This window comes from Nipponia nippon, unplaced genomic scaffold (genome assembly GCF_047370975.1).
Source record: "Nipponia nippon isolate SJK-2023a ecotype South Korea unplaced genomic scaffold, ASM4737097v1 scaffold_5, whole genome shotgun sequence".
Classification (NCBI taxonomy): domain Eukaryota; kingdom Metazoa; phylum Chordata; class Aves; order Pelecaniformes; family Threskiornithidae; genus Nipponia; species Nipponia nippon.
Genome location: NW_028262369.1, coordinates 73,359,241 through 73,385,547, shown reverse-complemented (window position 1 = coordinate 73,385,547; position 26,307 = coordinate 73,359,241). Strand labels below are relative to the sequence as shown.

The window sequence follows — 26,307 nt, the reverse complement described above, 5'->3', positions numbered from 1 at the left end:
GAGGATTTTTGTATGGATACTTGACCCTTGTTTAAACTCGTGTTGTGTCTAGTTCTTAAATGCAAGTTTTTCAAAGGCAGAGGGTATAAGGCAGCTGTGCCTGTGTACAGCAGTGCAAGCAGGGCAGCAGATGGGTGGTTGACAGGGCTGCTTTGCTGGTGGCTGCTAACATGCTGTAGAGGTGTCAGACTTAATTTCTGAAAGAAAATGCCAGCTTCGGTGGTTGCTTTTACTGTTTTCTGCCAGCCGGTGCTTGCAGCACTGACCTTGGCTGTCGAAGTCACTGCCAGCAAGTTTCTGCATCAAAAAGGTAGAGATGTGGAAGTAGCTACTGGGGAAGGAGAGGGAGAAGGATGGGAGTGCACCTATCAAAGGCAGAGAGTAAACAACCAGCATAGTTATTACCTCCGAACTTAAGGCTTGTTGTAGCGTGACAGGTTTAGACAATATGCTTTAAGTTTTTTCAAACACTGACAGGACAGACAGACAGAAAACCGGGAGATCTGAGCCTCGGCAGAGTCTGTCCCGTCACCCGAAACATGCTGGTGCACCTGGGTGCTCTGGCTGTTTGCCTTGGCGTCTCACCGCAGCGAGGCTTGGCTTTGCTTTGCTTCGCAAAAGACACGTCAAAGTGAGCTTGCTCCCTATCAGCAGGCCACACATGGAAAGAGTGAACTCTTTTCAGAGGGAAAAAAAAAAAAAGTTTGTGAAGCATAAGGCCTGTTAGAAAGCAGATGCAAACTTTCCTTGGTTAATTTGGCTGCGGCACCAAAACAAATAATGTATCAGAGCACTGTTTACTTTCAGGTCTTTGGGCAGGTTTATGTGTTTGTCTAATTAAAAACCCAAATGAAACATACATAATATAGGCACATAAATCACCTGCTTTCCCCTTCTTTATGAGTATTGTATTTCTGAATTTGTTTTGGGCTTTGAGAGTTAATGCTGCGCTACTTAATAGTGACAGGCCTTTGGTTAAACACATCTCAGAGACAAGATGTGGAAACATCCAGCTAGCGTCAAAACTGTAGTGTGAACCCAGAGAGGGACTGGATCTGTCATTTGTGTGCTTGTTGCTGCTCCTTTGGGGCACTGTGAGGTTCAGCAAGTCGCCTGCCCTTCAGGGAGCAGCAATAGGAGGGATCACCCAAATAAGAGCCAACGTGAAGAGTCTATAAAGTATCAGACCTGCCAAGTGACAGCTAACATAGCTGTCAAGGTTTTTATCTTGTTCCTGATCACCAAATACAGCTTTTCACCCCTCTCTCCAAGAAGTTTTAAATGTGTAGAAAAACGGCAATAGTTTTTGCCATCTAAATGAGATTTAATTAGCCCATTCAAAAACCCACGATCATTTTTTCTGGGTGTTTTGCTGAGAAGCCCATGATTTTTCTCAGGAGAGGGCTGCTGACCCTGAAGCTTTGCCACTGACTGGTGTCTGAGCATTGCAGTTATTAACCTGTTTTGTTGTTTTTCCCTACAAGAGGTATTTGTTCAGAGGGCTGGGGATTGTTTAGGAAGTTATTGCTAGTCCTCAGATGTTTGTGCTTTCTGGGGGCGGAGGGAGGGACAACTGCTGCTATCACAAGCTTGTTACACACTGTAAGGAAGGACATGAAGCAGCAAGTTTTTAAAGTACTATTAATCTCTTCTGTGGTTTCAGAACGCCTCTGGGAGCCTCCCTGGATGAGCAAAGCAATCCTCTGTTGAAGGGTAAGGAAAGGCTTTACCTACTGGAATCTCTTTTGCTGGGAACTGTGCTTTCGTGGATGTTCACCTGAGATCTCTGCTCTTTAGCAGTGGCACAAACCACAGCCTAGTCAGTGTTGCAGAGTTATTCTCACTGTGAAGCAGTTGTGCCCGAGAAACTGGAGAAGGGGGAAAAGCTCCTGAATAAGTCTTTCTGGAGAGTTTAATAAGCCCTAAAAAAACCCCTTCAAAATGTGCAGAATGGGGAGGCTGTAATTTCCTCTCCGAGCTGGCGAGCACTAGGCAGTGTCTGCCTCTAATAACTCTGATTGCCACACCTGAAAATTTTACTATCTGAGCAGATGTGAATACTAAAGTTCAAAGTACAGTGAGAATGTGCAGGTAGTGACAGGGTGCAGAGGAATTACTTGCTGTACCTGGAGTCTTCGCTTCAACTCTTTAATCTGGTACAGGGCGAGAGAGGGGAATGCCTAAGCTGGACTCTGGATCCCCCTGGTAAGATGTCTGGAGGATCGATAATGTAGCAGCAGAAGGGACAGATGTGTTGGGTGGTACCTCCAAGTTCTCACTTGCAATTAATTTGCTTGCAGGTTGACTTGGGGATGTTTCTGAGTGCGCAACTAAAGCAGTGTTGTCATTCTCTTTCAAAATAATTTTCCTATGTTCTCAAATGTAACTTCTCACTTCTTGGTGCGTTTTTTGTATATGAGTAATGCAGGGATTGTAAACATAGTCTGGTTATATCCTATTGTATCAACTGAAGTGTCTTGCTAATATCTTTAGTTAAGCTGTTGGAAAGAAAACACTGCAGCATTCTAGTTGTTGAACTGCTAACTGTACGTTTTCAGGCATGCTGGTGAGAAATGGAGGAAGTTTTGAAGATGACTTATCCCTGGGAGCCGAAGGTGGGTGTGGCAGGATTATGACTTTTCTAGCAAGACCAAAAAAAAAAAAAGTTCAGTCATCTGATTTTTATTTCAAAAGACAGCATTTCCCTTCTGGTCAAAGGCAGTTGATAAAGCTGGGTAGAAAACTAGTTGATAAAACTGGCTAGAAGCACATAGAAAAATGCAGGAAGATTTGCTTTTTGAGTTTATTAGACTATTGCTGGTGTTAAACATTCTGGTCTAACTCGAAGGTCAGAGGCAGCCCTGAATTCACTTCTGCCTTCTCATTTTAATGCTCACAGTGGCAGCACAGCCTGGAGCACTCACCGAGGCTGTGAGAAAGTGGTTTCTCCTACTTGCTCTTCTTGTCCATGGGTTACTCTTGGCAGCCATGCATGCCCCACTTCCACTCAATCCCCTGGGAGTGGCATGTGCGGGCTTTTGAAAGGAGGAATGAAATTCTGTCAGCCAAGAGGCAAACCCATTAAGAGCTAAGTGCTTTTAAAAATGAAAAGCAGCAAAGCTGAGTAAGTATTTTGGATCAGCCACGATATACACTTTGCTGTCACTAGCTGCTTGCCTTTTCTTTCTCTTCCCTTTTTTAAGGGGAAGGAGATGTGGCTGTTCATGGTGGACTTCTTTGTTAGAAAAAGACTTTTAGCCTGTCTGTTGATCATGGGTTAGAGGTGTCCATAAACAAACAAACAAAAGCACTGTGGATCCTGTTCTAACAGCAGCATCCTGAAATAAAATAGCAAAAAACAGTCTCACAAACTGGATCCTGGGGTTATCTGTAGGATAGGGGATATAAAACAAAATCTGTTTCCAGTGTAAAAAAAAAAAAAAAAAAAAGAAAAAAAAAGGAAAACCACTCCTCCCCCTTAGCTTTTAATGTTTTTTGAACTACAGCTTTTGCAAAGTGTCAGAACTTGTATAGTAGAAAGCCCTTTTTTCCACAGCAGTCTTGCCAGTGGTGTCAAAGGAGTGGGACAGGGCCTGGAGGAAGGAAATATCTTCAATTTTTAAAGATTCAAGACTTCTAAGGAAAGCAGTTGATCTGATAATGACATGGATCTGATAATGATGGAGAAGCAGTAAATGAGTCCCTTACTGCAATACATTAAATAGGATTAAGTTTTCTTTCTGACAGCCTTTTCCGCTTGTTAGATTGCCTGCAGTACAAAGATTTCATAGGAAAAATTTCTTTGTAACAATAATCCAAACTCTGAGCATATGGCCAATAATACAAGAGTCAGTACATTTTAAAACATCACATCACTATTTTATTTTCATTTTTTTCCCCTTATCATTCCCAAGGATTTCTGTTTTTTATGAGCCTTTAGCATGATTTAGGCAGAAGGTTGTTTTCCTCATTTTCAGATGACAAAGGTCCCAATACTAGAATCGCTTGTTGATTTTCCTGGGTAAGGACACGGGTGTTTCTGCAGGGCTTTGTTTCCTATCCGAGAACAAGGGGACAACAGAGCTGCTTGGAGCAGCGCTGAGTGCCCTGCCAGACAGACAGCCCCTTTGAGGCTGGTATGAATGGCCTGCCCTTGTGCATCCCTGGCTGCCTGAATCCAGATACAAGCCAGAGCCCTGTGTGAATGGTAGGGAGGGCATCGGGCAGGGTCCTGTAACCCCAGCCTCCTACTGAGCTATTAAAACCCATGGTTTAGCTGTTCATGCTAATCACCAGCTAATCCATATAGATAGGCTTATCTTCATATTAGAGGCAAGAATATTAAAAAAAAAAGAGTTATGGTGTCTGCATTTTGTATGCTTCTGAAAAGAAGAGAGAGGTTGTGAGGTTTCCATGTTTGCTCTCTGTTGCTGACTGTACCCTGCTGGCCCAGCAAGTTGAGATGCAGGGTTTTCCTGGCAGTGTGTTTGACATCAGTTTGCTCTTTTTGTAGCTGATTCCGAGGGCTGCTATAGCGTATGCACGTTCCTTGTCTGTCTCCTGGGGCAAGTTTGTTCATGTTGAGTCACCTCTTTGGGGAACCCATAATTTAAGGCTGGCGCTCAACTCTCTGGCTTGACAGGGTGTTGATTTTCTGAAAGAATAATGCTGCCTGGGATGTTCCCGTGTGGAGCTGGGCTGATCTGGCTGCAGAAAGTGCCGACTTACCCATCGGAGGCTGGTGACCAGGTGCTTGGTACCTGGCGGCCGGCCTCCCACCAGAGCTCTCTCAACTCTTGAGTGTGGCTGCTGGTCCCATCGATGCCACAGGCTTCACCTAGCCTGTCCATGGATTGCACAGCTTGGGCAGCTGGAGCCCTGCCCCACTTTGAGAGCAGACCGTGCTGCTGTAATGACTAATGAATATAGTCTCAGTACCTGCCCGTGGGGCCAGCTGCCTTTCTTATGTTCTTTACTTTCTCTACCGGAGCAATCCTCGCGTGCCGGCTTCTCCTCCTCCCCTGCCCGCCTGGGAACAGCCCTGCAGCTGGTAATCACATCTTCAGTTGCAAAGCAATAAATGGTTTATATAACCATTACTAGCTTACCACACATAAAATTTCAAGTTAATATGACTAATGACAGCATGTAAACTTGTGTCCATGTGAGATTTTATTTTAAGCAGAGCCTGAACAAAACAGATTGTCTTTATATCAGCCATATACTAGAAACGCTTGACACTCCCATTTATATGAGAAGAGAAAAACTTGGCGTATGTGGGAGTATTGGTAAACATGCTCGCTGCCTGCTTCTTCATACCAGTTGTGGGAAGTGTAATTCTGAAGAAGTCTGTGTGTAACTACTTCTTGTTTCTCTACAGCTAATCATCTACGGAGTGATACCCAAATGGAAACATGGTAAACATTTTTGTTGTTGTTGTTTACTTCAGAGAAATATTTATACTGGAGGGCAGGAGAGAGAGGGGGCAGTGGAAGCTGCGGAGGCTACTTCAGAGCTAAAGCTCTTCTGGTCATGTCAGCTTACGTGAGAGGGAAAGAGAAGATCCAGATAGCATAGAAACAGTCATTATGAAATACAGAAAAAAAGCAGATTTTTGTTTTTCTAGCAGACCTGACATAGAAGTTTTAGCATTTCTTTGTTTTCCTCCTGCTATCCCAAAATCTAAGTAACTTAGTAAGATTTACCTTCTGTGCCTCGCTGATCCCTTGCCATTTCAGAAATTTCAAGGGAAAAGTAGTTTTACCTTTCAGAACAGATATCCTTTGGGAGTGGGAAAAAAAGACTGTTCTGTTGTGTGTGTGAGTTAGGATTTGTACAGTAAAATTCACCCTGGGAAGGTTTGTCGCCCAGAGAGATTGTCAGCAACAGTATGTTTGAGGCCGAGGTACCACCTAATGCTGAGGCGGCTTCTCCGGATGCAGGGAGGAAATAGTTTGGAATTGGGAAAGAAACTGGCCGGCAGTCTTGGTTGGTTGGAGCTCGTCTTGCTCCGTTTCCTCCAGCCTGGAGCCTCTTCAGCTTCCCCGGCCGCTGCCGGGGTGGCTCACAGCCTTGCGTGAGTGGCAGCCAAGGGTGAGGGGGAGCCGGGTACCTGAGGCATGGAGAGGTGGCCCTGCCATGGAGAGGTGGTCCTGCGGGAGGAGGCAGCGGCGCAGAGAAAGGCAGGGCAGGGCAGGGCAGCTCACCCGAGACCGGGCTTCCTTGCTGGAGGAGGGTGGGATCGGGGAGGGTGGGGCAGCAAGGGGAGATCAGGGATTTGTTTATTCAGCTTGCATTTGCCTTCTGATTCTTACCGTCTATGTACATTTTTACTGAGGTGTCCCAGGGTTCGCTTTTGTTATTGTATTTCAATAAATGACATGGCTAATATAAACCAGATAACGCTGAAGGGGAAAAGAGAAATTCAGCAGCGCTGGAGGCTTAGCTCTCCTCCGAGACGGAGAATCGAGTCCCCGAATGAAAGGGGTTTATCGCAGGGGTCTTCTCCATTTGTATTGACAGCAATGGTGTGCTGGCGAAGGAGAAGAGGCTGCAGTTCCACCAGAAGGGAAGAAGTATGAACTCCACCGGGTCTGGAAAAAGCAGCGCGACTGTTTCAAGGTAAGAGTACTATGCTTCGAAGGTCATGGCACAGTTCAGTGGAATTTGGCTGCATTTTGCTGACAAAACTTAGATCTTCTGTTCCTCAGTTAAATGGTCTTGGCTTGATTTATGTGCATTGTTGCATTTAGTAGCCGAGAAGGGAATTTTCATTTGGTTGCTTGAAAAACTGCTGTTTGGTTTTAGTTGTGGTTTGCAGTAAATACTAACAAATGGGCCCAAACGTTAGAAACGCCTGAAATTTTAATTACATTTTAAAATCGGAGCTCTGTGGAATAAGGGCTGATTTTATAAATTACAAGATTGGATCTGAGATGTGTCTGGGCTGATGTCTCTGGTGATGTGACCCAAAACTTCAGATGCAGAGATCTCCACAATTATTTCCTAAAGCAGACTGAGCTGTAGGAGTCAAAAGTTCAATAGACCAAGCTGGCTACTGGGCTGAATTAGCAGTTGGAGTGGGTCTTAAAACGAAACAAGTAGATAGTAAATGTATTTTCATTTGTCTAGTGTTTCTGAATTACTGGAGCTTTATGAGGAAGATCCTGAAGAAGTGCTCTATAACCTCGGATTTGGAAGAGATGAACCAGATATTGCTTCAAAAATTCCAGCAAGATTTTTTAATTCATCGTCATTTGCCAGAGGGATAGATATCAAAGTGTTTTTGAATGCCCAAATACAGCGCATGGAAGTGGAAAATCCAAATTTTGCTTTAACAAGTAAGAATGTTTTCGAAGCAAAGTTTATTTTTAAGTTTTTGAACTATGTAAACAACCTCAAAAGAAGGTGTATATCTAGTGTTCTGGCAAAACCTCTTTACAGTCTAAAGGCCAAATTCCATCCAGAATCTATAATAAAACTCTTGCTTGGTCTTAAATATGGCAAGAGGTGACCATCAGTGTTGTATACCTTGGGGTGAGAGGAAAGGATTTATAGTGGGGGAGGGAAATGCAAGGCATCCCTGAAGATATGTTGCCTTCTGGTTTGTATCATTCCTGCTGCTTGCTCCTAAGCTTGTCTTCTGTTGTAGCTTTAGAGCACTGAAACAAATAGCAATATCCGTCTTTTTCTTGTGTTCTTCAGTATCTGGGTGAGATCTTTGAAATCTGTCAGCAGCGACCTACTTCTGTAGTTGTTGAAATCCCGGCCAGTATTTCTATTGACTTGGACATGAGCTTTGTTAGGTTAGTAATGAGTGTTGCTGAAATGAGGGCATAGCTGAAATGTCCTCTTGTAGCTGTAGATGGAGAGAGCGATGCGAGTAACCCTTTTCTTCCTAGCACTTTGTAAATTAACTTGCATTCGTGTCCCTATGTCCCTTTTTTACATTGTGAAAGCTTTCCTTACTGTTCTCCTTGTGCATTTACCAAACACTCCTGCAAAGGTTTTTTTCCATTTTTTCATACTGTGTGGTATCACTTGTTACAGGACTAGACAGTGTTCAGTCAACCTTTGGGAGCTTTGATATAAGTAGGAGGAGATTTGGGGGTGGGCAGAGGTTATGATGAAAATTCCCTCTTCAGATATGAAGAAAGAGCTGTCTGAGAATTCAAACAATCATGTAGAGATGGAACAACAGGTCTGGGATGTGATGACAGCGAACGGCCTCATAAACTCTGCCTTATGTTCTGTTCTTGTGCAGGTCGTTTTCGTCAGATTGAAGTGCTTACTACTGTGGCCAATGCTTTTTCTTCTTTGTATTCTCAAGTCTCTGGGACTCCTTTGCAGAAAATTGGTAGTATGAATTCAGTGTCTTCCAGCAAAGAGGCATCCAGCCCTCCCCCTTTAAATCGCAGCAATACAGCCAGTCGGCTAATGAAGACCTTGTCTAAGCTCAATCTGTGTGGCACACAGCAAGCCGATGGTAGCAGCTGCCCAGCCCCTTCACCAGTTGAAAAAGCAAAAAGTCCAGCTGAACTAGGGAGCGAGGAAAATGATGTTAAAAATGAATCTAAATTACCAAAACACTCTAAAAAGAAAGACTCTCCCTCTTTTTTGGCTACTGTAAAAGAGGAGATAGCCAGTAGTCAGACAAGTGCTGCGGACACACGTAAACCTGCAAACCTTGCTGCTGGGACTGATGATAAGCAAGAGGGTACTGTGCTTCCAGCAGTTGTGCAAAGCAGCAGGCTGGCAAGCGCCCAGGACAGACCGTGTGAAGAATCTGGTCTTTTGGACTCGCCAAGCCTCAGCAGCAGTTCCAGTACATCCAGCAGCAGCACCTCGACGCAAAGGCTGCCTGCGGCATCACCAGGTAGAGACCCCTGCGCTCCCCTCGCAAACCCATCCATAATGAATCTAATGCTGCAGCAGAAGGACTCCTTTGAGATGGAAGAGGTAGGTGGAGACAGATGACTTTGGTTTTGCATACAGTTTACATAACTTGCTGGCTGCCAACTGAGGAATGTTCTTTCCTGTGTAGTTGACAGTGTTTTCTCCAGAAATACTTTAAATTCTCTGAGTGATAGGACAGTTGTCGCTCTCTCTCTCAGTAGGCTGCTCTAATTGACCCTTTCAATGAAATAACTTGGCGCTGCTGCTGTTGTTGTTCCTGAGAGTCAGCAGGAAAGTTCTCATTCTTTTTTGCATCGAGCTCAGGTAATTGCAGTCACTGGCAAAACTACTAGGAACTTTTCCTGTGGAAATAGATCTAGGTTTGCCTTTATATATATAAAAGCATTTGGTTTTAGATTTTTACTTTGCTTACATTGCTAACTGGAAATCTTTATTTTTGTTGCCTAAAAGTAAATTCGGTTTATCAGTTGATACTGATTAAGGATAAATTTGTGGATGGAGCAAGAGTGTTGTTGCATGAAAGGGAACGGGGCTGTTTTGATGGCAATCCACTATATATTGATTTGTTTGTTCTCTGCAAATTAGCACACTGAAAGTTGCTGTTTGATGTGCCTTTGGCGGTGGCTTAGTTACATATTCTGTGCTAGCTGCCCTTTAATATCTTCATAAATGCATGTGTCCATTTTTGATTGATAATTGTCATAAAGGGATTTTAATTCCCAGGCTCCTGTAAGTGATTTGTCTATTAGGCTGGTAAATGCACAGCCTACAAATTCAAGAATGCAAATTTTTGCATAGGCTCACACCTTGACTTGTAAGATCTGTGTTAACTTAAATCAGCAGGTGTTCTTGTGGACACATTTCGAAGTGGCTGGTGTTAACAAGTCAGCAGTTAACTTTTTTATCTATGTGAAATAGATATGTAAAGTGAAGGATTGTGATTTAATTGGTGGAATGAGTGAAGAAAGCAAGTGAATAGAAAATCCCCAGAGTTTTACAGCGAATGAGGAAGTGATGATTTAGTAGATACTAGATCAAATAATGTTGTAGCTGAAAGCACTCATGAAGTAGAAAGAGGTAATCCAGCCTGTAGTAGTTCCTGCCGCTTGTTTGTGCCTGTGTGCCATCACCCACATGTTGTGTGGCCGTCTTCTGAATCAGAACAAAGGATTGGTCCAGTTGAGAGGGGAAAAAGAAACACGGTGTATTTTGATTTATTTATTTGTTTTGCCTGGTTTAGTTTTCAGCCGGATAATTTTCTTGATCAAGTTTGTTGTGTAGCTGCACAGACGTTTTGCATTGGCACGGTGGGAGGGGTCTGAGTGGCAATGCATTTTGCTACATTCTTGGTAGCTGGACTGGTTTCACATATCCCAGAGGAGAAACCCGTTTTTTGGTACTCTTTGGCAAACTTGAAACAACTAATTAAAAAAAACCTAACAAAACAAAACAAAACAAAAAAAGGAATGGAATTTTCCTTCAGAGTAAGTTGGACTGTCAGGGGTTATGACATGAAGAAGACTTGCCGAATTCTGCACAAGCCAAATGCAATGCATTTGCAAAGTTTTGGTTGACACATTTAGCAATGATGCCAGTACATAAGCACAGCTGTTTTGGCAAGACGACATGCAATGTGCGATGGGATTGTGGTGAATTTTTGTTTATGCAATATAATATGTACATATCAACTGCCTTCAGATCCCTGGGAGGGAGGGATTTGGTTTTGTTGAAGAAACTAGAACAATACCTGGCAGCATGATTTTATTTTCGTGAGTCTCTAAGCAGGGTATAATGAACAATAAACTGTATTAGAAACAGTGACAATAACTCCTCCCCCCGTTTTCCCAGCTTGGCTTGGAGTGCATTCATACGCATAAGAAAGATGACAGATATATCAAGGAAGCTCTTTACATGCTTACGAATGCCTTGGAGGTTTGAGTGCCCTTCGGAAGTCTGTGGCTGTGAAGATAGCTAGCGCGGGAGTGAGTCAGGGCAGGATTTCCCCCATCACCCGCTCCTGAGGTGGCCAGTTACAGTCCCGAAGGTCGTTTACCAGCATCAATATTGGCTAAGGGGACAGGGAAGGAGAGGGGAGTGCTTCTGTGCGCTCATCGAGTTGCGCCGTGCTGTGGACGTGGCCAGGATGCTGTCTCCCAGCCAAGGACAGGAGATGGAGGGTATTTAGATGAGAAAAGGTTTGGCTGTTGGGAGGCTGCAAATTTAGCCATCGGAAACTGGGAGGTTTGAGATAATCAAGACACCTTTTCTGGAAGGCCAGTCCAATCAAAGGGTCTGTAAGATTACTTGCTGTTCCTATTTTATTTTTTTTTAAAGTGTTTTAAAAGGTACTTTTCTTAAATTTAAATGGTGAGCCCCTTCTATGCTTCTCTGCATTTGGACAAAATAAGCATTTACCCCTTTGGTACAGCCTTCATCTCCTAAAGGAACAGAAGCCTCTTGATGTATTGTGCAAGTGTAATGCTGTTCACTTACTCATGGTGAAAAGTTCAGGCCAAGTACTTCTCAAAACTCTTGTAATTAAGAAAATGCACCCTTGTGGCTGCTATACACACAGTATCGATGCAAATGTAGCTGCTGCTTTAGCCAAATACTAATTTGGGCTTAAAACTATCAGTATCCTGGTTTTGCATTTTTAAGTTGATCAAAAAGGGAGATGAAGATTTCATTGCTTGGTAATTTTGAAATTAGGCAGGCAGCCCATTAGAGGGAAGGGTTGGGGGGGGTAGTTGGATTGGAGTTTTTGTGCGTGTAGACTTGCATGTGAACGATTAGGATTTTTTCTCTGGCACACAAAAGAGAAAACATATTCTAGCTTTTGAACTAAACAAAGGCCTCCCTGTTGAGATTTTAGGCATATTCTTTTCATTGTTTGAACGGTTGTCTGAGAACTGCTTTCTTAATAAGGCTGTGTTTCACAAAGTGATTAAGTAATAGGATTTATTTTCATGTAGTTTTAAGTTTCCCAGTTGAAATCTGCATGGCTCTGGACACATTATCTTCCTTTTTTGTACTGGAAGACACAAGAAGTATTTCCACGAGTAGTGGTGTGATGAAGTCTGGAGTAGGTTCTGGCAGGGTCTGGGTCCTTCTGGAGGATTGGTGGCTTGTGGTAGGGCAGCAGATGAAAATCCTTAGGTGCTGACCTCTTGATATATTTTTCTAAATGTATTTTGCTTGTTCTTTATATTCAAATGAGGGGCCAAGAGTGCTGAACAGAAAAGGCAGTAGTAGTGTAAAGGTGGTCAAAGGTATTTTCACGCAATTATTTCAGTCTTTCGCCAAAGAGGAACTGAGAACTCTCGGTAGTGTCACAGGATGCGATTTCCTGGTCTTTTTGCATGATGAATGTAGCTGGTGGGGAGCTCTGTGCTGTGAGTGAGAGCTGCTGTCCTAAGGATCACTGTTGTCCTACAGGAGCATTGCTGAGTACCTGATGAAATAATACTTTGGTTCAAGGAGACAGAATTTACTCCCTCAATCATTATAGGCTGTTGGACTGGAGAAAAAACCCAAGCCCCTTCCCCCCCACCCTCCATGTGCCATATATATAGCTTGGGCATTCTTAAGCACAGAAACATATTCCAGTTGTCCTAACAAAATATTCATCTCCTCTTCCTGATAGATTCAGAGTACAGAGGGGGACCTACCACACGTTACAGCTTCTCACCAGCTGGCAGTGACCAAGTCAAGAAAAGGTGAGTAGACTTCAACTCCCTGGAGACAGCAGTCTGCTGATTGTCCTTCCCTCTTTGAAATGCTGATTCAGATATTTAAAACTTCTAAAGTTTCTTTTCTCTTTAGAAATAAAAAAGATCTGGGTTTCTTTTTCAGCTAAATGACAGAACATAACTGCAAAGTGGAAACCAAATTACAGGCAAGACAACAGCCCTATAACCTCACCGGCTGTTTTCACTTTTGTATAATTGATGATAGCTCAGAGGAACTGAAACGTTAATTCAGATTGTATGGGATTTTTTTCCCCTGGCAGATACTGTAATTTAAGATACTCATTTAAACTAAAATTATATTGTTTTAAACCTAAATTGCATGATACATCTATCTTTTTCCTATGCACTACTGCTCTGTCTGCAAGCTGGCTGCACAGAAGACTAGTGTCTCTGCACCCACATGGAAATTGTAGTCCTTCACATGGCAAACGCTGTACACCAGCCGTTGTGGCTCACTTAGTTTGTGCTTTCATCTCAAATTCTTATTTATGTATTTTATGGCTTGAGAGGGGGACAAAGCTGATCTTTAAGTTCATTTTGTGATCGCTACTTTGCCTGACGTTGGCAAGTGAAGTCCGTTCTCTAGTTATTATGTGTAATTAAAGAAGAAATAGAGCTTGTTGCATTTAGTGAGATGCTTAGCTGCAATGCAATTTCTTGGTGAAACACGACTAGCATCTCTAGATGCTAGAGAGGCAGAAAAAACTGGCTTTAAGAAACAGAGGCCATCTTATTTGCCTTTTCACAAATGAACTGACAGTCTTGTGAACTGTCAGCTGAATTGCATTAACGTGGTTGAGAATGCTCTGGACTAAGTGCTGAAGGTTAATGCCTGGTTATTAGGGATAGCTTGTGCCACCAGTTCAGCAGTGTTCTGCACAATACAGCATTGCACTTGCTAGTCTTCCTCTGTCTGGTGGCCTAGTCTGGGTACCAAGAAGAACAGCCAGAAACTGCATCTCTTAACTGTTCCCAGCGTTTTTCCCTTGGCTGTGTTTAAAGTTCATGATTACATGCTTTATGTGATTACATGTAAAGAGATGTACTCTTTACAGGTCAGGTCTCTTGTTTGCCTGGCCTTGGCAGTTTCAGAAAAAGCTTTTCAGAGAAAGGCAACTTAAGGAACCAGGAGCTGCTGTCAGGGAGGAGAAAAATACATTTTTTCATCTTCTGAAATGCTGATTTTTTGTTTTCTGTTCCCAGTAGCTATCTTACCCTCTTCTTCCCCTGTGCAAGGAAAAAAAAAAATGTCAGGTGCTCCTGTGTGTACCTGCTGAAAGGTACCAGCAGTTCTAGCAATGGCAGAAGCAGTTCTTCAGTCTGGCAGAAGTGGGGCATGCTGGCTCATGTTTCCCAGCTAGTATATCCCACCCATTTCTGAATACACTTGGCAGAGATAGCAATGACACTTTGTTGTCGTGCAAGTATTGCCTAGAGTTTTCTATGACTTGTCTAAAAAGGATGTCAATGCTGATGCTAAGCGTGCACGTTTGCTAAAAGTTAGTCTGAGACCAACATTTTATTTCACCTGGAAGATGTGGAAAGCTTAGGACTTTGTTCTATATGGGCTTCAGTAAAATTGCCAAGAGGTAGAGCATTTGGTGGAGAACTTTTCCAAAACATTAAAAAACAGTAGGCAATTTTTTTTGCAAGTTGTCCAACATGAGACAACATAGAAGACAGTATTCTCAGAGAGCGGCTGCTCACCAAGTATGAAGGCATCCAAAGTTAATGGTCACTTACTAAAAATGCTGGCCATTGTATCTGAATGTGAAATGCCACACTCACTAGCAATTTCTTGAGGTGGGATCAGCATGAAATTCAAGCACCGCTCTTCTGTTGCAATGTGGTTTCAGTTGATGATCCTCATACAGACCCACCTCTTTCAGTGGTGTTGGCTCTACTATACATAAGCACCCATAAACAAAAAATTTGTTCCAGATGAATGCTTCCCCTGAAGGAATACATTTGTACTTTTTTTTTTCATGTAGGGGTACTTCTGTGTCAATTAGCTGGGTTAGTGCTGTTCAGTACAGACTGTTATAAATCTTGCAGTGTCATTTTACATCTACACAGAGGGCTGTGGATGCTTTCTCTGACATTTACAACAGTTTGTGAGGCATTTTAAGAGGGCCTATAATAAGATGTAAAGTATTTGAATTAAAAAAAAAAAGAGGTTCTGTTTCCTACTGAAATAGTCTGGAGACTTAAGATATGCTTGAACAACACTGAGTCTACTGCTGCTTAGACTCCCCATTAAAGCATGTTTCTCATTTCAGATTAGCTTTGTTTATAAGTGGTAAGCTTGGATTTTCAAAGTGGCTTGCAATGATTGCTTTGCTATAGTACTGTCTTTGTTAAACACTTTATGGGGGATAAAAAGAATTCTGTATCGTATTGACTAACTTGATGTACTTTTTAGGTTGTGTCTTCCAAATAGTACTGAACTGGTTTATCCATTATGCCTAAAACTGGCATTCTGTTCTTTGTTGTTGAAAACTTCAAATGTACATGTATTTTTGTGCATGGGTTTTTTTTTTTTTTTAGGAATGCAGTAGAGAAGAATGAAAAGCTTCAGTTGCTTTTCACTGTAAACATACAGTGCTGCTAAATGTCCACTATAAAAAAAGCTTATTGCGAAGTTATCTGGAAGGAAGGTTTGTTAGTTGGAAAACGAAATTCTTCCTGACGTATTTATACAGCAGCACCTTCCATTTAAAAAATACCTAACAAACAAGACAAATATAGGTACAACGTGTAGAGAACAAAGTATTCTTGAGGCATTGTAATTTGTGAGTGTCTGGTTGCTGACATTGGTGGCTCTGTGAAATTTTGAAGAGCCACAAACCTGTTTCCTTTAAGGCATCTGACATTGATAGTCAAAAACAGTGATTCATTTTGAAAATTTAGTTCTTGAACATGAAGAAAGCATATCATCAGCACTTCCTGTCCTTAATATATTATTGTATTTATAGCTCTCTGTGGGTGCAGCTCCACAGGAGACTGGAGATGGGGGAGTGAGAAGAAAACATTTGGAACAGATTTAGTATTTGTGGGAGTCTGTGCTTATCTGTCCAGAAGCTAGGAAATCCCCAGGGACTCTGAAAGAGTTTGTGCAGCAGGGCTCCCTACCGGGCTGGTTTTGGCAGTGCTGGGGTGCAGGGTGCAATCAATATGGGAAAAAGGGGCAGCAGATATTTAGTCCCGTAATGGAATAGTTTATAGCTAAGTTGGGAATGTCAATTTATTAATAATCTCCTGAAATACAAAGTGCATTAGAGCTTTGCCAATATTGCAGGTACAAGAAACACAGATGTTACTAAAGCTTCACTGGCAGTTTCCACATATTTCTCCTCCTCTTCTGTGTGAGCAGTCAAGTGACACAGAAAGTATAAGACAAGTACCTGATAGGACTGTTTGGATTGGTGAGACTGAATATTATTTTACAATAGATGAATTATTCCATTATTTGATAGTCATTCTCTGATAAACCTGTGCTCTCATGTTTTGTGATCTGCAGACTTGTTTCTTCATCATCTGGTCTTGTCTAGAAATTTGTCAGCTTATTTGATAGATTTCTGAATATCCACATTTCTCTGGCATGTATTCAGTGCCTAAAAATATTTTGATTTTTTATACAGCTTAAAACAATCCAAGGGGCATTTTTGTTTGTGCTCTGTTTAACTGGGACATGAGTTTGATAATTCCTTCTGGTTTTGTTCATCTTGGCTGGTTCCTTTTCCCACACTTTCCTTATTATGCTGCCTCTGGCCTTCTCCCACTATTTCAGATTATTTCCTCTACATAGTGTTGATAATAGCTTTGGGCTGCAGGGTCAGCATCGTGCAGTGACCTTTTTCTGGAAGGTACAGTTGCCTCAGTGGGATGGGCAAGGGATGATCCCAGGTTAGCCCCTACAACCCAGCCTTTGGTGCTGAGTTTTCTGCATTCAAAGTGAAGAATGGGGAGCCATATCTCATCACGACCTCCTTCTCCTAAGACTCTCCATTGCCAGGAGGCATTTTAATCAGGATCTGAGTGTATCTCTTTAGCTTTTTTTAAAAACGTTTTCGTGCTTCCTCCTTGTCTGCTTGAATCTGAGAGACATCCAGGTGCCATAGAGCAGGTTGTACATCTGGATCAGTAGTTGACGAGGACGGTGGATACCATTATGTATCAGTATATCCCAACGTACTAGTTGGTATTTCCAGTCTTTACAGAGCCAAACCTTGTCATTTCACTACTGAAGTAGTAGAGATTCCTGTTCTTTAAAACTTTTTACTGCTCTTACATGATAGTGGTATAGTGGAGAACTCTGAGAACTTGCAAGAGACAAGGGTAACGTGTCATAGAAGAAGACTACTCACACTTGCTTACAAAAAATGTCTTTGATTTGCTTTAAAATGTTAAAAAAAAAAAATCCTAGCAGCTCTGCAACACAGAAAGCAAGGGATGGCTGTATTAAGGGGCTGTCTCCTTAGGTGAAAACAAGGCAGTTTGAATCTGTTTACGCTGTGCTAGTCTCTTGCCATGGATAAAGACGAGGAGGCACGTATGAGTGCCTCTGCTCTAGACTGACTGGTTGACTGGCAGTATCTGTCATGTAAGGCTGTCAAAGCATGTGCGTAAATAACAAATGCTATAGAAAATGATGTAAAACACTGATTTTTACTTTAGTACTGTGTCTCTAAGGAGGCCAAGAATCGAATTGAGGAGACATGTATACATATATATGTATATGTATTTTTTTTTTTATAGCTCAAAAGGAAATATTGACTGAGAAGGAACTAGAAGGACCAGTCAATATTTTTCTTGAGCAGTGATAAACTTCATGCACACGAAACCAGATGCCAGCACATGCACTGGTGAATTGCTTTATTTGAGCTAGTTGGAACCTCTCCCCTGTGGCTAAGGCTTTCACCAGTAGTGCTTTTTCCTTTGAAATTAAAATTGACCAAATAGGAAAAGAGACAGAGAGGAGGCCATAGTAGGTGACTATTCACCTTGGAGGAGGTGGCAGCTTCCCACCAGCCTCAGCTGTACTGGCAACCTGTTCATGGCACGCTCTTTCAGCCGTATTAATTGTATCGGGCAGTTAATAAGAGCTAGTCCAGTTCTCAGGGAAGTCATTTCCATTGTCTTGACTGGGAGCTGGGTGGGGATGTCTGTCTTGAGGTAGAAAAGTTGTTTATCATCACAGGATATTGTGGCTACCATGATAACAGAACAGCAGCACAATTTGAAAGGCACTCCCTAAAAGCTGTGTGAAATCCCTGATACAGACGTTTAACAGGCAGTTTGCCTCTCCTGGTGTTCACAAGCTTCTGGGCCTGTGCAGGCTTTTATTTCTGTGTTAGTGAAATATTCATCAAAACTAATACAAAAACAAATTAGTTCTGAATATCCAGCAGTTTCAAAACAGTTTTCATAATGCATTCCAATGCATTGAGCTGTGAACTGGGATTAATTATATGATGACAGTTAGGTGGTTGAAGGAATGTGGGGCAAAATTCTGCCTTGAGCCTCCAAGCAGACAGCAGCAAGCTTTTGCCCCAGGGTGAGGAGGAGGAGGCAGGAGTCTCGGGGCTAGAAGCCGCTGTGGTCTCATCCCATCTCCAAGCTTTTACACTTCTGTGGAGAACTAGAGGTGAGATACGGTTGTTGCCGAGGCTGCCATCTGGCTAAGCAAAATGTTTATGGTGCCGTAAGGTAAACCCCATACCTGGTGAGTGCCTCCTGTGTCTACCAGGAAACGATATACATGCAATACTGGACTGCAGAGCTTGCTGAGATCTCCCTGAAAAACAGCTTTGTGGCTATAGTGCTTGCACCAGAGGAAACCACTCCTGGGTAGCACTGAGGATTTTAGAGTCTCTTTAGGCTATTTTAACACTTACCTAATCTAAGTAGAAGGAAGAAGCAGGAGGATCTTATCTTTTGCGTATAAAATGAGCACTGGGAATGTGCTTTGGCAGATTGCCCGTTGATGTGTCAGAGATGTTTTGTATTTGTCCGCTAAACCAGCAGAGGACCGTCTCCAGCAGTTCTGAGTCCTGCGCATTGCCCTTCTCTGCTCATGTGATGCTGTTCTTCTGGGTGGATGGGGTGGTGTAGGCTGGCAGGAGACGAGTGATCTCCTTTATCTCCATGATCAGGAGGGGTGGCGAATTTGTACGTGTCAATACAAAAGCAGCTGTTCCACTGCCTGCATGTGAATTAACCAGTGATTCAGTTTTGTGGAAGGAAAACTGCAGCAGTGGCAAGATCTGCAGAGTGGGTTTTTTTTCCACAGCACAGGAAAGAAAAATGTAAAAGATGGTTCCTCTTCCACTGCTGCTTGAAATTTCACAAGTAGGGCTTTGCCTGAGAAGAGGTTTTGCTTGAAACAAACAAGCTGTTTCTCTGTATTGTTCAAAGTGGAACTTGAAAAGGAATTGTGTTATCCACTTAATGTTACTTTGATGTAAAAGGAAAGCGTGCATTGAATGTGATTTGGCATGTAAGATTGTGATTTGTAAAGTAATTACAGTTGGGTTTTGCTTGTTTTAAACAGATCAGCTGTTACGGACCGCGAGTCAGCACTCTGACAGCAGTGGCTTCGCTGAGGACTCTTCCACTGATTGTTCTCCATTTAATCAGCTTCAGGTAAGGTTCCCATGCTGTGGTTGAAATGTTACCGATTATTGTGAGACAGTAGGGACCCAGGGAGGGATGTTGATGTTTGACTGCTATCGTGACCGTCAGTCTAGATCCTATAAAACTTCTCATTTTCAGAACTGGACCTGCTGAATCCCTTACCGAACTGTGTTAAAATTTTAAAGCCTTTCTGGTAGGATAATCTGGGTATACTTGGGCCTGGAATAAGGTTTAAGTTCAGTATGTCCTGTTTACCATTGCTGGGGTATCTTTTCTCACCAGCTGAGGCTCCAGAATCACAGTCCATTCCTTTCATGACAGCAGTGGGTAGAGAGTAAGGTAATGAAAGAATATAGCTTTTCTGCTGATCATTTAATTTCTTGTATCATTTTTTGCCTTCCCACTCATTTTCGTTTGCATATATTTCTGGTTATTTTAGTTAGCAGCTGACAGAAAGTGCAAACAATTTCATACTAACTTTACTGTGAAGGTATACTAATGTCTAGTCGATCTTGAGCTCCCACGCTCTTTCTTGTTCCAGTTGCCTTGATCTCAATCCCAGAACTTGCCGTGATACTGACTGCATGTTTTAGGGGAAGTTTTTGTTCCAGTATGGTGCTTAGCTGTCTGCTCGATGCACACATTTGCTTAGTGTCGTACCTGATATTTAGGAGAGGTGTTTTCTTGACTCTCCTAAAACATTCGTACAGTAATAGCCATGATTTGGTTGGCCTGTCAATCAGCCATAGAAAAGTCTTCAGTTGGATCCTGGCCTCAAGGCCATCAGTTAGCTGTCTGGGACCTAAACCACAGTCTGGAGGAATACAAAGATGGGAGTCTGGGTATCACCAGTAATTTCATTTCTGTGGCTTGCAGCTGCTAAACTTTTTTTTTTTATGCTACAATATGTTTTTTTCCTTGTTGCACACCAAACATTTTTAAAGCTGTTTGGCACTTACTAGGAAGAGATTCCCACCCTCCCCATCCATCAGCGTTGCTTTTCCACTTTGGTACTGGTATTCTCTGCTTTCCAGTTTAGTAGTTTTTCAAATGAGTATCAAAATGAAAGCCAAGACAGTGCTAGTCTTTGTGTCTCTCTTAAACATCAGCTTATACATTCCAAGAGCAGGAGAATGAATAAAGGACATAATGAGCCTGAGTCTCTGTAATGAGCATAATAGTCCAAGATACTGGTTCTGCTCTCTACTAAACTGGGACTACACTGAAGTTGACAGGCATGTTAGAAGGAGTCTCAGGTTAGAGTTGCTTGCTCTTGATCTTTAGATTGGTTACAGCCTGATTAAGAGTCCATTAAAAGCATGTTGCAACTAAGGGCCCCTTCACTGGAAGACTGGTGGAGTTTGTTTTTGTTGGCTGTAAAGGAATGAGATTTTTCTGCTTTCTATTATGCTGTTTTGAAAAGATGTATTGAGACTGCACAAGATTTGTGCCATGGAGTCACTAGGTTCTTTTCTGCCACCTTCACTGCCTTACTCAGACCAAGTGCTGAGCTGAATTCAGAAAATACAGGTGAATGATGAGACTAGGGGAAATGAGAACTTGACAGCTAGTGGAGAGAACCTGTGAAAAGAAGATGAAGGGGATACAGAGGGGTGTATACTGTTTCTTAAAAGTATGGTAAGTTAGTGCCATCTACTGTTAAATAATTGACTCTAGCAGCCACAGCATTCCTCTGAAACTCAGGAGAAAACTCAAAAACTGGAACCGTATTGCCTTTCATCCCTGACATCCAAAATAAAGATTTCTAAGGGAGATTTTGGCATTAAGATGGGATATTCTGCAGAGGAGTTTTGTATTACCAAAGTAGCGAGAAGAATTCTCCATCCAAGTTCTTGAAGTTTTGCTTGCCTGACTTGTAAGTGAACAATGTGATGGAGGATTAGAGACACAGATAGGCACATGTGTAGCACACCTAATTTCACCTAGACATTACAATTTTTTGTTGTTTTAATACCTTTGACTTGAACAGTATCTGAACCTGTACAGTCTTTCGTACTAATTTGTGACTGTGCCAGTGAGTGCAACGTTAAACACATACTTAGGAAGTTGACCTTTGTGACTGAAAATTTCTTCTAGATGGTTGGAGAAGGAACTATTGACTGACGTACACCATAAGTAATCTCTCTAGAAGAAACTCATAGTTAGTATCCTAATGGCAGTGGGAACTGCAGAAATTGGAGATGGGAAAAGCTTCTCTAAATTTCTAGTTCATGCATCAACTGTGGTAAACTTCCAAGACTGTACTTTATAACTCTTATGAAAATGTCTTGTCTGCTTGTAAATATACTGGTTGATCAGGCCAGCCTAAGGAATATGCTTTGTAATCTGTAGATCTCTCTTTTTTTTTTTTTTTTTTCCTCCTTTCTCATAGATGCTTTTCCTACCATTCGTTACCTATTAAATTAGCATCTCCCTCATCCATGTGCTCTGTTTTAAACTGTGATTTAGAATGAAAAGGGGAAGAAGTATTAGGAGAAAGAAAGGGAGGTTGGGGGTAATAGTACTGGATGCAGTCTTCAATAGAGATTAGCAGCATAATGTGAGATTCCCAGTCTCAGACAATTCTGTGACTTAAAACAGGCCAAGTGTATAGGCAGACTGGTTTTCCCATTCTTAGTGTTATCCTGTGACACTAGTTTCACTACGGTCTGCAGTTCTCCTTACTTCTCTGTATGCATTCCCTAATACTACCCTTCGTTTCAGTGCTGGCTGTGAACCTTTATATATGGGAGATGCCATGTACTTCTACCGTGATATCCCTTTGTCATTGCTACCTAAAATTCTGGCATTTTACTCTTTTTACTCTTTTACTCTGCTGGCACTTCTATTCTGCTGGCAATAAAGAGTTTACTGTCAAATCAAAGAAATGTGTGAATAGTTTGCTCTTATTTTTTTAAACCATTTCCTTTTGGTGCCATACTTCAATGTGTTTCTAGTCTCTCTGATATAATGGTTTCTTTGTTCTCCTTCACTGTTTTTCTTGCACATTAACTGCATTTTGTATTATTTGTTCTGCTCACTACCAAAATGACCAATGAATATGGACTTGGACTCTTAGCCTGACTCCTGAGAAGGCAGTAGTTGAGTCTCCAGTTCACCCCTTTGCTGGCTCATGTCTTTCCTAGGTTCAGGAGTCTTTGCAGGGCATGGGAAGCAGTGCTGACAGCTGTGACAGTGAGACAACCGTGACATCGCATAGTGAGGAACAGAAGACACCAATAGCCAAGGAACTGCCCTGTTTCAATAAGTTTGAGGAGGAGGAAGAAGATGATGATGATGATGACGATGACAATGATGAAGAGGATATTATCTCTCAAATAGAGAGACGAAAGGCGAGGGCACCTTCTGAGAACAGGAGGAGCGAAGACAGAAAAATTATTGACTATGAAACTGAACAAAATCAAGGAGGAGAAAGCAAGTCATCTCATATATCAGAGACAGTCCAAGGAGAGGTCAGCTCTAAAGAGGAAGACATTTCCAGTGAGCGAAAAGAATTGGACCTGCTGGAGGAAGGCAGTGTGTTTGAGTTTCCTCAGTACCACACACACCATATCCTCAAGTCGATGGAGTCTCTGGAAGGTGGCGGCTCCTCACCATTGTCCATGGACAGGGTTCACGTTGCCTTGCAAAGAGCTGAGATGAGGATCGTCAGCACATCTGATTCCAGGGCCGGACGCACCCTGCTTAAGTCAAAAGATCTCCTGAGGAAGCAGAGACTCTGGTTTGCTGAATCGGGCTATCCTCTAAGGCGGTCTCAGTCTCTCCCAACTGCATTGCTGAATCCAGTGAAAGTGGTGTCCTCTGTGAATGTCCAGTTAACTCCAGGAAAAGAGACTCTGTGCAGTCCTCCTTCTTTCACCTACAAGTACACACGTGTGGAGGAAGATGAGAAACCAGCATCTGAGAATGACAAAAGCGAGGGTGAGGCAGCCGCCAGCCAGCCGGTGTGCAAATCCACACTGTTCATTGCGCCTTCGTCCTCCAAAAAAGAAGTGCCCCAGACTGGGCCCAACAGACTGTCCGCAGAGCCCAGTCCCACCAGGGTACAGAGCTGCCCGCTGCACGCGCCTGCACACATGTCCCAGTCGACATGCTCCCTCCATTCCCTCCCCGCTGAGTGGCAGGACAGACCGCTCTGCGAGCACATGAGGACGCTGAGCACCCACAGCATCCCAAGCATCTCCGGCTCTTCCTTTGGCGGCTTGCTTTCCCCCTTCAGCTGTCCCTTCTCTCCAAGGCATGCTGGATTTCCTCATCGACCTCATGCCATCAACCCTCCCTCCACTGTGGAGATGCAGCTGCGCAGGGTCCTACACGACATCAGGAACTCTCTGCAGAACCTCTCACAGGTAAGAGGAAGCCAGATTTTTACCTTGGGCAAAGAGGCTTCTTATTTTACCCTTACAAAACCAAAATGTTAATCTGAATATTCCTTTGCATAGTGCAGCAGATCAGGAAAAAATGACATTTTGTGCAAGTTTGATTTGCTGCTGTTTTAGGAGCTTCTGTTTAAAGTGGCAAATGATCATCTCTCCAGTGCTCCACTACTTTTGCATTTAATTTTTTCTTTTTGCAGTTGACCCAGACTGATTTTTTTTCTTTTTTTTTTTTTTTTTTTTTTTACTTTTATGGATATTCTTGGGTGGGAGGAAGGGACAGTGTACTCTTTATCAGCTATTATTTTAAGGTGATAGTCATTAGCTTTAGATTTGAAAATACATATTGACAGTCCTTTGACCTCTCTCTTGTCTTTGACATACTTCCCATCCAACTGATAGCAATGAATTTTTTTCATTGGAAGTCCCATGGCTTCACTAATGGCATCAGTAATGATGTCTGCTTTACATACATTTCTGTGCTGTTTCATGCCAACCTTTTGCCTGTTCAGCTCTGAAGCTAGTAAACACGATCCTGAAGTCATCCATCTTTTATCAAGAATCAGTTTTGTCAGTGTGTGAAATTTTGTCCATCTCATCACTCAGAGAAGAAATGCTTTCAAATGCAAGTGCATTTTTTTTACCAGTTTCTGCCACACCTGCTCTACACTATTCAGTTGTAGAGCTTCAACAATTTCTGTGGGTTTTACCCAAAACAAACATGCGCCTGCCTGCACCATATTCCAGGTGGTAGGCTGTAGTGGGCTTTTTTAGAATCCTGTTGTTTTGTTTTATTTTGCCACTTCTCAAAAGTTAGAGGCTAGTCCATCCAGGCTTTGGTTATATCAGCTGGCCTTGCTTCTTGGAGCAAGTTTGGGTACTGGGACACAGCTCTGCAGTGGAAGGCTGCGATCAACTGTGTTTTAAGTCAGCCATTGCCCAAAGTAGTGAATGGTGTGTCAGGGAGTAAGTGTTCACAGAATTTAACCTTCTTTGTAAAATTTCCTCTTGGGAACCAATTGCAGCCTTGATATGGGTAAGGGTAAAGTGTGCTACGGCACTTTTATCACTTATGCCACGCTAACTAAACCTGCTGAGGAAGAATTCTTTGTATTACATCCAGAACTCATGCTTAAGCTGGTTCAATTAAAAAAACAAAATTAGTATCCAAGGGAATAATAATAATATCTCCTAGCCCACTTGTTCTACTGCCAGCATAATTTGTCTAGACTAGTTCCATTTTGGGGGCTTGATCCTTCTCATTACAGAGGTTTGTATGAAAACATCCTGCTTAAAATACACAGTTCCCTGGTGCTGCTTTTTTCCTACAACCAATATCAAGTTTGGCACGCAGCATACTCAGCTGCTAAAGAAAAAGTTGAGATGTTTCAAGTATATGATTCTGATTTTAGGAAGAAATAAAAAGGAGTAGATAAATTCCTGATAGAACAGGGAACAGAGAAAACTGGGAGAGGGAAAAAGAAACATCCCCTTGATGTGATCATGTTTGAGCAAAACTCCTCTGGATGAATGGACATGCTTCAAATTTTCCATGGCATGTCAATAGTCCTTCAAATTCTTTCAAAATTACATTCAACAAGCTGTCTTTTTCACGTTTGAAAACGTGAATGTTTTTGCCCTTTCCACTGTTCTTTGTTGTGCCGTGTCTCTACATGTAACAGCCCCTGAATTTTATCTGGTTGCTCCATGTGTTGATACAACATGCAAATAGAAATTCTTCAACACTCTTGTTTTCATGAGAGATCATTAGCATGCAGGGGTCTTTGGATATAGGCAATGTAGTGAGATTAAAAACCAAAATCAACAAAAAACCACAAACTAAGAACTAAGCAAAGCCCCACAACAAATGTGATTGTAATAATGACTTGAAAATGGCACCCTTTAATTTGCTCAGTTCTGTTTTCCAAGTCGTTCGTTTTATCATTAGCTAAGACAATTGAGACTACTGAGTTTTCAGGCATAACGTGCCTGCTGCAGAAAGACATAGCTTTTATTCCTGCTAACTGTGTCAGGATTAATTTGTTTCTTCACCTGCAGCACATTTGCATTACAGAGCTTTGGTGTACGTGCTTCAGTTAAGAGCTGGCACTGGCGTTTTGTAAGGTTTCCTTTTCCTGATACAGTATTTACATAGATAGCAGAAATCGCAATGCCAGCAAGGTTGTGTTTCAACAGTGACTGCTGTTGGAGTATCTGCGTGTTTGGGAAGATGAGTTCATAAAGGGGATTGCTGACATTCCCATTTCAAATTGCTTGTTTCTTCCCTAGTACCCAGTGATGAGGGGTCAGGATCTTTCAGCGGCCACCAGTTACACTACTCAGAGATCATCCATTCTACCTCTCTATGAAGTAAGTGACCCTGCGCACATAGTGGTTCTTGGTCAAAATAAAACACAAAGAAACATCCTAAATGTGCCACAGATTGTGCTAACTTTGGGCAGTTTGCTATCTTTGCTCTCATAGAATCATAGAATCGTTAAGGTTGGAAAAGACCCTTAAGATCATCGAGTCCAACCGAAGAGATAACAGATGCCTCCATCCTGCAAATAATGTTAAAAAGGAATTAATCTAAATACACGGAAATCCTT

General features: G+C 42.3%; 1 protein-coding gene across 3 annotated transcripts in view; it reads left to right on the top strand.

Annotated features, from left to right (window-relative positions):
• ITPRID2 (ITPR interacting domain containing 2) overlaps positions 1–26,307 on the top strand; it is a 42,895-nt gene that overhangs the window by 4,783 nt on the left and 11,805 nt on the right. For all 3 annotated transcript variants that reach the window (XM_087732199.1, XM_087732197.1, XM_087732198.1), the window contains exons 4-13: positions 1,664–1,713; positions 2,559–2,615; positions 5,381–5,417; positions 6,523–6,621; positions 7,132–7,340; positions 8,264–8,958; positions 12,560–12,632; positions 19,219–19,310; positions 22,448–23,671; positions 25,988–26,068. In XM_087732199.1, coding sequence (XP_087588325.1) covers positions 1,664–1,713; positions 2,559–2,615; positions 5,381–5,417; positions 6,523–6,621; positions 7,132–7,340; positions 8,264–8,958; positions 12,560–12,632; positions 19,219–19,310; positions 22,448–23,671; positions 25,988–26,068 — 2,617 coding nt within the window. The remainder of the gene's footprint in view (positions 1–1,663; positions 1,714–2,558; positions 2,616–5,380; positions 5,418–6,522; positions 6,622–7,131; positions 7,341–8,263; positions 8,959–12,559; positions 12,633–19,218; positions 19,311–22,447; positions 23,672–25,987; positions 26,069–26,307) is intronic.